The sequence below is a fragment of the Oryctolagus cuniculus genome, chromosome 10, assembly GCF_964237555.1.
Source record: "Oryctolagus cuniculus chromosome 10, mOryCun1.1, whole genome shotgun sequence".
In the NCBI taxonomy this organism is placed as follows: domain Eukaryota; kingdom Metazoa; phylum Chordata; class Mammalia; order Lagomorpha; family Leporidae; genus Oryctolagus; species Oryctolagus cuniculus.
The window spans coordinates 46,060,063-46,075,381 of NC_091441.1; the positions used below are offsets into that span (position 1 = coordinate 46,060,063).

A 15,319-nucleotide genomic window follows, 5' to 3' on the forward strand; every position below is an offset into this window, starting at 1 on the left:
GTGTCATACTCCCTCAAAACTTAAAGTAAGAATTCTGCCTTGCCTCTTTGTAGCTTCTGCTGATGAGGTACTCCTTGGCTTGCAGCTGCATCACTCCATTCTCTGCCTGTGTCCCTTTCCAAACTCTCCTCTTATAAAGATACCAGTCATACTGGATTACGGCCCACTCTGATGACCATATCTTAACTAACTGCATTGGTGATGACTACTTTCAAAGAAGCTCACAATCACAGGAACTGGGGATAAGGACTTCAGTACTTGCATACCGTTTTGGGGACACAGTTCTGCCATCACGGTGCCCATGGAAGAACACAACAGAGATCCTGATGATAACAACGGACTACAGGAGAAAAGAACCATTTCAGTGGAAGCACCATGGAAAGAAGACAATCGGAAGCCAGACAACACATTTCTCCTTTATGCCACGATGCTACATAGCTTCCAGAAGCTGGAATGAAGAGATGGTTGAGCTTCAACTGGAAGTCAAAACAAACTGAGTTGGTTTCCTTTTTTTAAGATTTATTTTATTTTTATTTAACAGAGTTACACAGAGAGGTAGAGCCAGAGAGAGAGAGAGAGAGAGAGAGAGAGAGAGTTCTTCCATTCTGCTGGTTCACTCCCCAAATGACCACAGTGGCCAGAGCTGAGCCGATCTGAAGCCAGGAGCCAGGAGCCTCTTCCCAGTCTCCCACATGGGTGCAGGGGCCCAAGGAGTTGGGCCATCCTCCAGGCCACAGCAGAGAGCTGGATTGGAAGAGGAGAAGCTGGGACTCGAACCGGTGTCCACTTGGGATGCCAGTGCCTCAGGCTGCAGTTTTAACCCACTGTGCCACAATGCCACTTGGTTTCAGTGGGTAAGATTAAACTTCCAGAGACAAGTCTGAATATATATTTCAAATTTATGCATATTGTTCTGTTTTGATTATAAAAATCCATAGCTATTTAACAATAACCAAATTGAAGTGTAGCATTCTATAAATATGCATGTTAGTGACCAAAACAATCATTTTAGGTAATCTAGTGAGCCTTATAAAATTGCCAGTATTTGATCATTTAATCTACAAAAATGGTAATTTGATATGGATTAACCTGACATACTTGGAACAAGGACTTGCTAACAACACTGAACAGAATCAGAGCTACTGCTTTTGCCACATGTTTTGAGAACACTAAGTACATGTCAAAAAGTCCAAACTTACATTTTATTCTCTTTCTTTCTATACATCCAGCTGGAAGGTGCAAGATTTTAGATTTGAACTTGGAGGAAAATGCAAAGGCCACTTATGTATGTTTAGGTCTAAGCCATGAGTCTGACTCAGACTTGGTGGAGAATCCTGGCTGGAGCGTGTCTGCAAGATGTACTTCTCCTTGCCCCAGCCACATGGAGACTGTCTGACCTGAGTAGTTCCTTATAGCCTTGGAGACAAGTTCCCAGCTCTAATGGATGACAGATAAAGCTGTCCTTTACTCCAGTCTCATTTGCTGCTAGTCTCACCTCAATGCAGTGCAGCTGGTTGTTGACCAACTCAGATTATGTTACTTCTCCCATAAGATAGTATTGTTCAGGAAAATGACTCCCAGCCAGGGGCCACATTTCTCTGTGCTTCTGTATGGGACCATGGGATTAGCTCTGGCCTATGATACTTGGTGAGAGCCGTGTGTGACACTTCAGCACAAAGGACGCTAACACTGCACCTTCTTCCCTTAACCTGCTGCATGGATGTCACCAGGGTGACTTTGAAACTATAAATCTGTGGTGGAATGAGAAGGCTGTGCCAAGATAGCCGCTGGCAAGTGAGCGTCAGTTACTCAGGAATGACTTCGGAAACCACCTCGCAAAGGAGCCTGCCTGGCAACAGGCAGTGACTGGTTACAGCATAAACCACCCCTTGACCAGATTGGCTGCCTTGGCTAATAAGCTGCTGCACCAACTGAAATAAATGAGTCTGCGAGCTGCTCACCTCTAGCCCACTTTCACCCAACTCCCGGTGTCTGTGTCATGACTCTGCGTCTCTTGCCCCCACCACGCTCCTCCTCTCAGAACGAATCCACAGACACATCTGGCGCCCAACATGGGACTCGAACCCACAACCCTGAGATTAAGAGTCTCATGCTCTACTGACTGAGCTCGCTGGGCTAGCTAACCTGGGTCCCAGAGGCCCCACTGGAAGGAAAGCCACCCTGTGGAGTTTCCAGAGCAAGAGCATCTGCATTGGACTGGCACGAGTGAGAAATAAAGGTTGCCTTTGTGAAGCCACTGAGATTTGAGGTTGTTTGCTATACGCAGCCCAACCTAGCCCACTTTGTCACTCTCACCCTTCAACATTCCAGTCTCCACCTGTTCCTTTAACTTAGAGAATTGCTTCACCTGGCTAGCCTGGCAATCTCTGTTCTTTCTACCCTGAATGCCTTCTCCCTTTTCTACCTGACAAACTACAGACTCAGACTAAGGGACACCTATTCCCAGTCCTTGTCTGACTTCTACAGGCTGCTGTCTGCTTCTTCCTTTTTCAGCCTTGCTGTGCTTTGTGCCATAGCCCCTTACAGACCACAGTGACATAGTTATGTGCTCAAAAGATTGCTCTTAAAATAAATGCAAGCTCTTGGTCATTTTCTTAGTGTCCAGAGTGGCCAAGTGGTGCCTGGCACATGTCCTTCTCCACATGTGGGTTTTGGATGAGTCTTGGTAAACTAGGTGTGTGAGAGTTCCCTGCTCACTGGTTGTGGCTGGATTCGGTCTGAGCTGGAAAAGAAGTGTGGGGAGCAACTGGGACTAGACTAAGTTACTGGAATTAAGACTTATTCTATGCATCTGCTCTCCCACAATATGGCGCTGAGAAAGGAGGAAACAGCTTCTACACAGCTGCCTCCAGTTCAACCAATAAACAGCAGGGCCTGCTCCTGATTGGAGGAGAGCAGCGTACTCGGCGTGTGGGTAGCAGAGTTGGGATTGGTGGAAGAGGACTATAAAGGAGGAGAGAGACAACATGCACCAGGAACATCTATCTGAAGGAACACCTGTGCAGCCCCCGAGAGAGCCGGCCGGCAGTGTGCTGCTCCCCCGCGGAAGTGGGGAAAGTGGCAGGGGGAACCACCCTTCCATGGAGGTGGAAGGGACGGTAGCCAACCCGGGAAGAACCAGCAGCAAACCCGGGAAGGGCCGAGCAGACGAAAGAACAGCGCAGGGTCCTGTGTCGTTCCTCCACGAAGACGGGGAGCGACAAGAAGGCCTGCACATATGCAGGCTGCATATGTGTCTTGTTGGGTCTTCTTGGATCTATGTTACTCTTGAACTCAATGAAGCACTGAAAAGAATTGCCCAAGAAATAGGCCTTTTGGGTTTGTTTTTTCTGTTTTCTCAAGGTTACAGGAAAGCAAAGCCTTCTCGTTTTCAGCATGTGTGCTTTCTCAGTTGCACTCACACTTAATATGGGCTTTGGTGGCAAGATATTGGAAGTGTGGATCTCTTCCAGAGTTCTGCCCACAGGTTTTCTAGAATTCCCTTGCTTTCTTTCCTGCAAAATTTGGATGAGGGTGGGAGGAGGGGCTGGAACAATGAGTGAATAGAAACCATCAAGTTCAAACGCCACGAATGGTGCTTTAACAGGAACGTTTTATTGTCTCTTCCCAAGTATCTAACATAGCTTAAAACATGAAAACACTGCTTTTGTAAAAAGGAAACACTAGTGGTTACATGAACTTCCATGCCTCTTCCTCCAGGGCCCTCATTCCTGGGGGTTGCTGACGACGGCGGTGGTGGAATAAGAGAAGGGACTGAGCAGAGCAGCGATGGTGTAGCTGCGGTGGCCAGAGTCATTAGCTGTGAACACCACCTGCAAGACAAGACAGACAGCAGCTGTTTCTAGCAGAGCCCAAAAGCGTGAGCTGCATGTGGGGAGACGGCCTGTGCCACATTAATAATTTTTATTTTATTATCTCATTCGATAGCAGAGAACAAAAAGCAAACACACTGGTAAGCTAAGCCTTTGGAGCCTTGTGCAGTCCTTAAATAAGAGTTCTATGTGAGCACGGAGGTGCAGCAGGATATATGCCTGGGACGAGTCCCTCAGCAGCTTCTGATCCAGCTTCCTGCTAATGTGCCTGGGAGCCCCCCATGGCTCTAAGCACTTGGGCCCCTGCCATCCGTGTAGGAGACCCGGATAGAGGCCTTGGTATTGCCTAATCCTGGACTTTGGTGTATTTCAGGGAGTGAACCAGTAAATGGAAGATATCTCTTTCTCTCTCTCTCCCGCTATCTCACTCTTCCTTTCAAATAAGTAAAATCTTTAAAAAAAACTGTATTAAAATATAAGAGGATACTTCAAAGGAAGGACCTGCACAACCAGGTCCCTGATTTGCAAATTCACAGTATGGTCAGGGTGGTGCTGAGGGAAATTTGGAGCCCAAAAGCTCTTGTCTGATTTCTTGATTTCATAAAAAGATGAAGAGAGGGGGAAAACTGGCATTCTGTGATGGAAGACCTGCTGGGAACGGTGACTGTCAACCCTACCGCAGGCCTACAGACCGTAGCATTGCAGAGCTGCACGGGAACATTCTTCCCATTTCTCAGATAAGCAAACCAGACTCCTGAATCAGGGCTTTGGCCATGTCTGTTTGGTGGCAGAGCCAACCAGGCAGGCAAGTCTCCTGTCTCTAAGCCAGGAAGTCTTCTTCCCTCTCTCTATTCTCTAACAGAGAGATGTGTTTTGTGTACAAAACAATGAAATGAGGAGTAAAGGCATTACAGGGTTCTATTTACCATGCAAGCAGAGTGATTTACTCTGGAATTCTGAAATATACATGTTGCACTGGGGCTCATTTAAGCTTCATAACAGGGAAAATTCTGGATCAAGGTGTTGGTCCACTTAGTAGGGCAATTTTTTCTTGCTCAGTAGAGATTTGGGACTCTGGTGCTGATTAGCCAACGTGCCCAGAGGGAGGCAAGTCAGGACACATTCAGTTTAGGAGAGAGGTGGAGGGTAGTGGGAGATGTATTTAATGTCACTGTTTATTTAAATTTTATTACTTATTTTAGTTTTACTTATACAGGCTCTGGATTGAGCTTTGAACTTACTTGGGACAAATGCATTTTGTTTGAAATATGGAAAAGGGAAACATGAATTATTTATGGACAAGAGGAAAAATATCTAAGTGAACCACATTGAAAACAAAACTGCATTTGGGCAAGAGGAGGTGAAAATTCCCTAAGAAACTCTCTGAAGGAGAAAGGGCAGCCCTAAGGCAAGTCCTGAGAAGCATATAAGGAATATTTCCTATCTGCTATGGTGACAGTACCCTCTAACTCCATTCGGTTCTTCTTCAAAGTTATAAGTGGGATTATCCATGACCAAAAATCCAGGAAATGGGGTGGGCGTTTGGCCTGGTGGTTAAATTGCTCATTAGGATACCTGCATCCCATATCAGAGTGCCTCAGTTCGAGTCCTGGCTCTGCTCCTGATTCCAGCTTTCTGATAACGCAGACTCTGAGCAGCAGCAGGTGATGATGGCTCCAGTGGGCGGGTCTCTGATCCCCATGTAGGAGACCTAGGTTGAGTTCCTAGCTCCCAGCTTCAGCCTGGCCCTGTCTGGGCTCTTGGTGGGCATTTTAGGGAGTGAACCAGCAGATGGGAGCACTACATGTCTATCTATCTCTCTGTGTTGCTGCTTCTCCTCCCCAAAAAGCCCAGAAAGGAGATACTCTGTCTTCCTGGGTAAGTCTGAGGCATTGGCCGAAGAGAAGGTGAGTAAGGTGTTCTGAAGGACTGCAACTTTCTTGAAGGTGCAAGAAAGGGAAGCTGTAGGAAAGGGGCTCCAGGCTGAACCCACCACGCTGCAGTCACTGAAGTGAGGCACTGGGACTCCCACTTCACTACTCGCTCACTCTTACTCATAGCCATGCAGGCTCCACGCTGGGTTCATGGTCCTGCCTTAATGTGTCTTAGATCACTTCCTTCCCTTTCACTCCAAGGCCAAGATGTTTCACTTCTAAATCTCAAGCATCAACATATAGTTCTTAACATATAGAAGGTTTTATTTTATTTTAAAATTTTACTCATTTGTTTGAAAGTAGACACACACACACACACACACACACAGTGCTAATTCATTCCCCCAGATGTTCATAATAGCCAGCCAGAGATGGGCTAGGTCAAAGCCAGGAGCTGGTAACTCAATCTGGGTCTCCCATATGGGTGGCAGGGACCCAAGTACTTGAGACATCACTTGCTGCCTCCTGGGTACACATTAGCAGGAAGCTGGAATCTGGAGTGGAGCAGGAACACGAACCCAGGCACTCTGATGTGAGATGTGGGTGACCCAAGCAGCATCTTAACCCACTGTGCCAAATACCTGCCCCAGATTTTTGTTTTTAAACGTTTGTTGAATGAATAGTACAAGAGTGTCTGGCAGACACAGAAATCAATAGCTAATGAACAGGAGCAGCACATCACGAGCAGTATGAAAGTGATGCTTTTTAGATGGTTCCATGGCTGAGAGCCAGGGCAGCCATGCATCCCAGGGAGGCTGATCCAGTGCTCACGGGTAGGGGCTGAGACTCTAGGACCATATGTCTTGGGGGAGGGTGCCATGTAAACCTTGCACCTGCCCTGAACAGGCTCGGGGTCTAGCTGAAGAGTAGTTAGAGACAGCCTTCTTGGTAGATGGGGCTCCTTGCTGACTTGTGGGCCCCAGAAATCATCCAGGTGCCTACAGCTCCTTGGTGACATTGTCAACTAAAAGAACCATTTTATGTCAATTGAGAGTCCCTCATGACTGAGTCAGAGCTTACATCACATCGCGCTAACATCCTTAATTGAGGGTGGAAAGCTGCTTCATACACATATTAATATTTCATTAGCAAACAAGTGTTCACATCAAGTGGAATGACTAGACTATCAACAGTGTCACATAAGTGCAGGTCATGGTACTAAATGAAATTTCACTAAACTCAGAAAAAATTTTCTTCTCAGAGTATTGTGAATTTCAGAGTGTAGATTGGGGTCATTCAATGCTTTCATGATGACAGTTCCATGTTATGCTATGTGCAAAATGTACATTTCCTGGAACTGAAAATAAAACTAACAAACAACTCAAGGGTCTATATACTTACCTCTGCATATTCATGGAACGGGGAGATGCCAAGTGCCTTCCAGTACGATTTGGTGTCTAATTCCACTTTGTATACCCCTTCTACAAACTTCTCACTAGTTGTGAGCCCGTGGAGCTCTCCAGTCTTACTGGTTTTCCTATAAGGTACAAAAGTCCAGTTAAATGAGGCATGAAGGGAACAAATGCATAGCAAAATGATATCAAACACACATATGTGTGTACATTTGTTTGTGTGTGTCATATACAAGTAAGTCAGAAGAGGGGACACTCTAGTAAAGTTATGAAGTTACAGGGTGCTTCAAAGGGCTCAATGTAGCTTTTTTTCCTCTTGTGAGAGCAAAATATTTAGAAGTCTATGTGAGCCATGGTTGATGAGTGGATTAAAGTTCATGACCATCCCCAGAAATGACCTTATGGGGCTCTAATTGATCAATTCCCCAAGGCAGCCATCTTACTCCTGTCCCCCTTGAAGTGAGAGTACCTTTATGAAATACTATTATTTATACACACAGTGGGAAGCCTAAAGTACAAAGAAGCATGTGACTTCTTTCCTTTTATATATTTAATCTCTTTGGCACTTCTTGGCCAATATGCACTAGGCAGCTTCCATGGTTGAAGGTCAGAGAATGCTCCCTATCAGACAGCAACAACTAAGATAAAAAGGGAAGCTGTCTCTAGTCACTCTGACTATGCCCTCCTACATTTCTTCTTTTCCCTTCCTTTTTTAAAAAAATCTATCTATTGAAAGGCAGAAAGAAAGAAAGAAAGAAAGAAAGATAGATAGATAGATAGATAGATAGATATGGATCTCCCTTAGTGAGTTCACTTCTGAAATGTCCACAACAGCCAGGGTTGGACCAGACTGAAGCCAGGAATTGGGAGCTTAGTCCGGATCTCCCATTGTGTGTGGCAGAGACCCAGCTACCTGAGCCATCACCTGCTTCCTCCTGGGGATGCATCAGCAGGAAGCTGAAAACAGAAGTGGAACCAAGACTCTGAAAAGCGATGCAGATGTCCCAAGTGGTGTCTTAACCACTGCACCAAACACCTACCCCAACTTCCTTTCTTTTCATCTTGGTACAAGAAAAAAGATTCACAAGAACATATGAATATTTCTGGTTTCTGTTCTCGATCTTGCTTAGAATATCCTCTTAACCACTTTTCATCTCACACTTGACATTTTATATAAACATAAATAAATTAACAAGTAAAAACTCAATTAAAACCACACCACCCCAAAATTGTCTTCCCAATCATGGGTGAAGAATCATAATATAATTCCTGGGATTCAATTAAAACACGGCAGGAATCATTCTCTCAGGAGACATAAATACTTCAATCTTTTGTTCACTGCTGAAGTTTTCTTAATTGCCCTTTCTTTTAGTTAGTTTGCTTCAGTTCACTGACATGAACTTTTCCTCAAAATTCTTCATAGTAGAGGTAGACAAATCTCCATGAAAATTGTAAACAGCTAATAAAGGTGAGAAGTTATTTTGGACCCAATTTTGGGTGATTGTGAGATTAGTCTGTGTCCATACTTTGCCCTTCCTTATACATCCTCTTCTATGTTTTTTCTTACTTAGCCCAACAGCCCCAGACCTTGCACATAGTAGGTGCTATAGTGCCTATGAGACAATTGCTTCTTGACCTTTTGGCTAAGATCAAGTGCAGCGTCAATGAGACAAAAACCCTAGATTCTAGGTGGTCTAAATAAGCTACATGCAGGTGCTTTGTCAATGCTGTCTCTCAGTTCCTTTCTTTTCATTCATAACTTAACACACATACACACATTATACATATTTGCTAAAATTCTAAGACAAGGACTCTCAGCTTGGGTGTTACCCAGGAGTACCAAGCAATCTGTAAGCTCCTGAAGTTGCATATCTATTTGGGGTGTGTGTGTGTGTGCGCATGCGCGCATGTGTGTGTGGGGGGGGGAGGTTTGTGCTTTGGGGTCAGCATGGACTCTCTGGTTTTCATTGCCTTCTTAAAGAGATCAGTGACCAAAAAGGGTTGCAAACCTCTGCTAGAGTAGAGAAGTTACTGGCTCCTTCATTCACCCACCATTTGCCTAAATGCTACAGTTTCCTGCTCAGCTAAGCAGAGCAAGAAGAGCACATCCTTCTCTGGGAACATTTGATATCTGCCCACATCTTCAGTCTACAGGTAGGTTCTTAGAGATGATGTGAGCTTCTCTCTGACAGCTGGAGGGACCAATGGGAAGCTATGACTGGGTCCCATGGCAGCGTCCTTTGGCAGCTTACCCAGAGGCAAAGGGCTCCCAGGTCTCATCAGCAGCCTTTTTGAACACGTGCACAGACACGTCGACTGCAGGACTGCCTCGGACGGCATCTAGGACTTTGACCATCAGAGGACACTTGCTGTCACCAGTGCCCTGGGTGTAGAGAACACAAGAAGTCAACGGCATTGATCAGAGTGGAAGGATTCGTTCTTTATGGTCTTGGAAATCTGGAACAAAGCAGGAAATACTAGCCGATCTCATTACCAGTAATGTTAAGTGTTGACAATTAATGAGCTTCCCTACTCAATATAACACAGCATGATTGTTTACAAAGCAAGGGTGTTTTCTGCCTGCAGACTCGGTGCTATTGACTGGAGACACGCACAATGAATTTTAAAGGAGAAAACAGGCCCTCTGAGAACAGTTGCTTTGTTAAGCTGCTCTATTTCAGTACAATTGCTGAAAAAAAAGATGCAATGTGTTGTAGGACCTAAGAGTTTTTCATGTAATCATTTTACTCAGTTGTTGCTTTAGTAATTCCCTCTTAAAGTTGTTGTAAAGTAGTAGTATCAGAGTACTCCCTGACCCATTTTATAGTAGTGACTTGTTCCAAGGATTTAAGTATTAGATACCTGACTAGGAATGTTGTTTGCCAAGCCATTCAAAGATGAATCAACAAATACATTTTGATTCACCAAAGAGCTAGAATATAATCTCATGCAGTTTGCCTCTCAGATAAATTTTATAGAGATGCTTTCCTGAAAATTCAGTATCAACATCCTCATGAATATCTTTTCTTCTATCATCATCTGAGGACATCAAGGCTCCAGGCATTGCAAACCCCACGCATCAGAGCAATGGCAGACAGTGCCCAGGGTCCAAGACCCAGGCCAGGAAGCTCTGCAGACCTTTGTTCTATTTGAGCTTTGAATCAATAATATTAAGCCTAGGTGTCCTGGGAATAGCAGCTGGTTTGCACAGCAAGAAGAAGTCACTTCTACTTTGTCTGGCAAACATCTGTAATGCATGATAGAGACTTCAGAGTCAAACACTCACCACAGGGCCAGCCTCAGACACAAATACCAGTCCAGCGAGGCAAAGGAGGAGGAGGTGCTGAGAAGCCATGCTTCAAGAACCAGTGGGCTTCTGTGGTGGCTGCTCCCAGCTTGGAGCTTTTATACTCCCTTCTCCCCTACTGGGCTGCTTATCCCTGCAAATCTGACTCCAAACCTGCTGATTCCGATTATTGACTTAGTCAACAAAGAGAGAATAAGTAACCCACACAAATATGAACCTTGTCTAGAGATTAAAGCACAGGAACATTAGCTCTATGAAATATTCTTAGCTGATCATTTGACCAGCTAGGCCCCCCAAGATCAAACAACCAAAACAAAATAAAACTAAACAAAAAAAATAACCTTGTCTCTGTATGCTGGGCACAGCCACGTTCTTGGGAGTTTTTTCTCTCTTACCCATTTCTATGTGTGCATTTTAGTTTATAGACATTTTTATCTTTAATTTCAGATGGTGGATGCAATTTGTAATCATTTATGTCATATTGAATGACATTTGGTTGCACAGGCTTAAATGTAGTGGATGAGAAAATGGCATTGCACTAGATACATGTCCATGAGCACACAAGAAGGAACACTTGGCAGTGCTGACATTTTCAAATGCTTGTTTTAGCCAAACCAAGTCATTTGAAAGATTTGCTTACTTAGCAATTTTTTCATAAATGATGTGTGTGTGTGTGTGTGTGTGTTCTTCCAGTTAAGCTTCTTCTCAACCCATGAAATATGGCACATTTCTAACTGGCACTGAGGAGACTAAACTACAGATAACCAAATTTTTACCATGTCTCTTGCTTTGGCATGTAGGAACAAGACTATCCAATTGGCTTTTGTCAGAATGAAAATTTCCGGAAGGAAGTAGTGATGACTATGAGAACTAGAAGCCATGGCTGATCATAGATTCTTTTCCTCTGGGCTGAAGTCTGGACATTATAATACCTTGGTAATTCATTGATCAGGTACCATCTCTTGTGAACATTTGTGTATGTGCATGTGTATGCAGTTTTGTTCATGAGTAAGTTAAGACAGGTGTCTGTCTTTATAATGACAGATATTTAGGAGATAAAGAGAAGGCATTCTGGACAAATGCACGTCAAGATTGAGTCCAGTTTGGAGCACGAAGCGTTGGTAAAACATGCTCATAACTGACAGTCAGGTTGGAACAAACTCAACAATAAATCATGAACGATAAGAGCTTTCAAGGAGTTGTGGAAGGGACAATAAGGCATTCCAGGAACATGGAAATATGCAGCAGAAGACTCAGGGAGAGTAGGTAGCCCAAAGGAAAACGACAATTAGCAAATGCAGCTGAAAGCATAACCAGGAATAGAATATTATAGGTAGACTTCAACTATGAGGCAGTAGTGGAAAGAGTCTTGAATTTGGAGTTAGATGACCTGAGTCATCCAGTTCTTAGTTCTGCCACCCAGTTTCCTGGATGACCTTCTGTGATTTATGTAAGATCTCAGATACTCAGCTTACTCATTACTAAAATAGAAATACCTACTTTTTTTACTTCAAATACTATTCTAATAACTTTTACTCTGAGGGGATATAAACATAATTTTGTAAACTTGAAGCCATTATTCTGATGTAAAAGCATAATTATAATATAATTTGGTTGAACATCCATACATAAGGCTATAAATCCTTTCTTTAATAACATCTCACATTTTACCATCCAGTATTCTGTTGATAGTTTCCCCCTGCTGAGAACTTAGATTGGAAACCTGTTCTCTAAGAATGAATCCTAAGCATTTGAAAGTTCTTTCATAACCGAAGCAACATCTTCCATCCACGTGTTTTAGCACTGCGTTCTGTCAACATTGAGAATTGTCTCCTGTGGACCTTGTGAATAAGCCACACAGGGCTGCCACCAGCCCACAGACACCTGTGTTTCTTTACCCATTTCAAAATAGTTGCTAAAATTAAAATTTTAGGTATGTTGCATAGAGTTTGAATTTCTGGCTTCTTTTGAGAAATCCAAAATGAGCATGGCAGTAGGCTCACACTCTCAGCTGGCCACAGTCAGAGGGGTCACTGGGAGACATCGTAGCTCCCTAGACCTCCATTCTGACTCTGAGGCCAGAAAACATTTCTAGAGACACTGCTGTGTGCAAGTGCTTTTCTTGTATGTGTCTTGCTTCTCTCATCTCTGTTCTTTACAGCCTCTTGATAATTTGCGATTTCTGTTTTTCCAGCAGCCATTTAAGCAATGAACGACAGCTTATTTTCTTTTTGCCAAATAAATTTTCACTCTGAAACACTGGAATCCTCATTATCCAGAACTTTCTCCTCCTGCATCCTCTCATTTGTCAATCATTCTTTTCTTTGTAAAAATTATTTATTAATTTGAAATGCAGAGACATAGAAAAAGTAGGAGGAGGGGAGAGAGAGAGAGATATTGATTTTCAGTCTGGTGGTTCACTCCCTCAAATGCCTGTAACGGCCAAGTCTGGGGGGCCAGGCCAATGGCAGGAACTTGGAATTCAATTAGGTCTCCCAAATGGGTGTCAGAGATACGAGTACTTGATTCATAACCTTCTGTATCTCAAAGTCTGAATTGGCAGGAAGGTGGAATTGGGTATATAACCAGAATTCAAATTCATGCATTCTATTATGGGATGTAGGCATCCCCAGTGGCATCTTAACCACTACTCACTATGCCAAGCACCAATGTCTCTTTCAAAAAGTGCTCTGAACTGGGCATATACTACAGATAATATGAGGTCAACCCACAGGACATTAAGGTTCTTACCTCCTTCGGCAAAGGCACTACACTGTCAGTGTTGCCAGTTGTGACCTATTGGTCACAATGCCCTGAAGTCACCATGCAGTACCCATCATCCTATGTCCTGCTAATGTATGAATTTTAACCTAAATATGGGATCCTAAGTTTGTCTTAGAAATAGCTTGTCCTGTTAGTTACAACCCACCATTTCATTCTACTGACAAATATTTAATAGTTGATTCTGTACATCCCTGCATTAGAGCTTCCTCCAAATCTCAGGCCTTTGGCTACATGGACTTGGTTGCCTTCTGAACTAACATTGATCTGGAAATCAACACTGAAATTTGAATTTGAACAAGACAGGGAAGTAGAGACAAAGCGAGGTAATTCAGAGTGTAGGCAGGATTCTGAATCTGATTGGAAAAGTATTGATAAAATTTAGAGTTAGAGATTTATTTTTAGTACAAAAAGCAAAGAAAATTTTTCGGAGGTCTTAAGAGCAAATGTGGGTGACCTGGAGTCAAAATAAGAGAGCAGCAGCACAAGAAGTTGCTGTGCTTTAGGAGAGAGAAGAACAAGGCTGAGGCAAAAAGGACAAATCAAAAGAGAGTGGTAATATATTGCTTGCTGAAGGAGTGCTTATATGGAACACTTGGCAACAACGGTACAAGGAAAGTCCAATGTTCTTGCCTAACAGGCACTTTATCATGAGAGAGGGATGTATGGATAAACAGACTCCCAAAGATAAGAAAGTCTACCTTTCCTGTGTTTACTTGAGCATGCAGGCTCTTTTAGGAGGATGGTTATTAAAGCCAAGGGTTACCACATTCCTGGACTCTTAAGTGGTTGCCGTAGACACTGTGTGCTTTGGGCACCATGAGCAGTAGCAAGGATCCAGCATCACAAAACAAAAGGAAAATCAGTGAAATAGTTAATAAATCTGTGTCTTTTCTTAGTCATGCCCTGCTTGTCTTCACATTCGGACTGTGGGACCACAGCCTAGATGCTCAGCTATGGTGAAAAAGACTAATTTGATGACAGCATTGCTCTTTCTACTACAAAATGTGGTAGCTAATGAATACCTCCGGCTTGCTCCTTATTTAAGGCTCTTCTGTGCTCTCCACTATAATGGACAGGCTTATTTATTTTTAAAAACTCATATAACAAAGAAACTATTTATTCCTTACTTATTTTCTGAGGGTGTGTGTCAACAGCAGGCCAGTGATCAGTGGAGAGTGAAATTCGCACATAAATCGTAAGCTGATTGGCCAGAGGAGGCAATTGGCTGTCCAAGTGCTTACTCTAGGCCTCAAGGTACTGGGTTGTGGGGGGCAAGGAATAACAGTATTTGGAGGACCTGCATCTCATAGCTTAAATAATTCTATTTAGTCTGCTCCCTTGGAGGTGAATAAGCCTTAGGGGTTTGATTAATGGCAAGCAAATAATGAAAGACTCATTTTAAAACTATAATACCAATTTAATTAATAGGTGGTTGCTGGGTCAGCAAAAAACTGGAGCAAAGTGAACTGGCTTTGTTTTTAAAAAATTTTCTCTAGATTATAGTAGAGCCCAGAAATTTTCCTTAATTTACCACAGAGTATACTTTCCTTGTGTCTTGCATGCCTTCAACCCAGGGAGTGTTGAACAAGCACAGTAAGAACCTTCTCTTTTGTCTCCCCTTCTTTCCTCTGATAAACACAAACATCATCTAGGATATTAATTAGACCACATTTTATTTTCCACTAATTGCTATTTTAGTGTCATGGTTGAATTGTAGGGGCTACCCTAGTGGCAACCACAGTTGAGAACACCCCAGTGTAAGAATCTTCCACAACTCTTATGGGCTGTCCTACTCCATATTTGGGGACTACAAAATCAAGAGCAGCACCTTCAGCCCCACTCTGTCCTCCACCCATGGCTTAGGAACCCACCCTGGCTCTATCTTAGGACTTTAAGTTGCCTTATGTCACTAGTTCAGATGATTCAAAGTCAAAGTCCTCATGCCTTGGTCTGGGTTTATATCTCAGTAATCACATGTACATTAAGGATTTTATCCATGACTAGTCACTAGATCAAGTTAGTTTTAGCTTCTGGAGTCATTTAAACATCATCTACCCCTGCTATAAAGGCCAGAGATAGACAGAAGAGGAGATTTGAGGCTCTTTTATC

General features: G+C 43.3%; 1 protein-coding gene and 1 non-coding gene across 2 annotated transcripts; both read right to left on the reverse strand.

The window, feature by feature from the left end:
• Positions 1–2,064: 2,064 nt before the first annotated feature.
• Positions 2,065–2,137, reverse strand: TRNAK-CUU (transfer RNA lysine (anticodon CUU)). Its single transcript has one exon. It is a non-coding gene; the product is annotated as a tRNA-Lys (tRNA).
• Positions 2,138–3,593: 1,456 nt separating this feature from the next.
• Positions 3,594–10,562, reverse strand: TTR (transthyretin). Its single transcript, XM_002713486.5, has 4 exons — positions 10,406–10,562; positions 9,372–9,502; positions 7,109–7,244; positions 3,594–3,833 (listed from the first exon to the last, which is right to left on the reverse strand). Exons 1-4 carry the CDS (start codon positions 10,472–10,474, stop codon positions 3,726–3,728), a joined length of 444 nt encoding a protein of 147 aa, XP_002713532.1. The 5' UTR covers positions 10,475–10,562; the 3' UTR covers positions 3,594–3,725.
• Between the last annotated feature and the right edge of the window lie 4,757 nt (positions 10,563–15,319).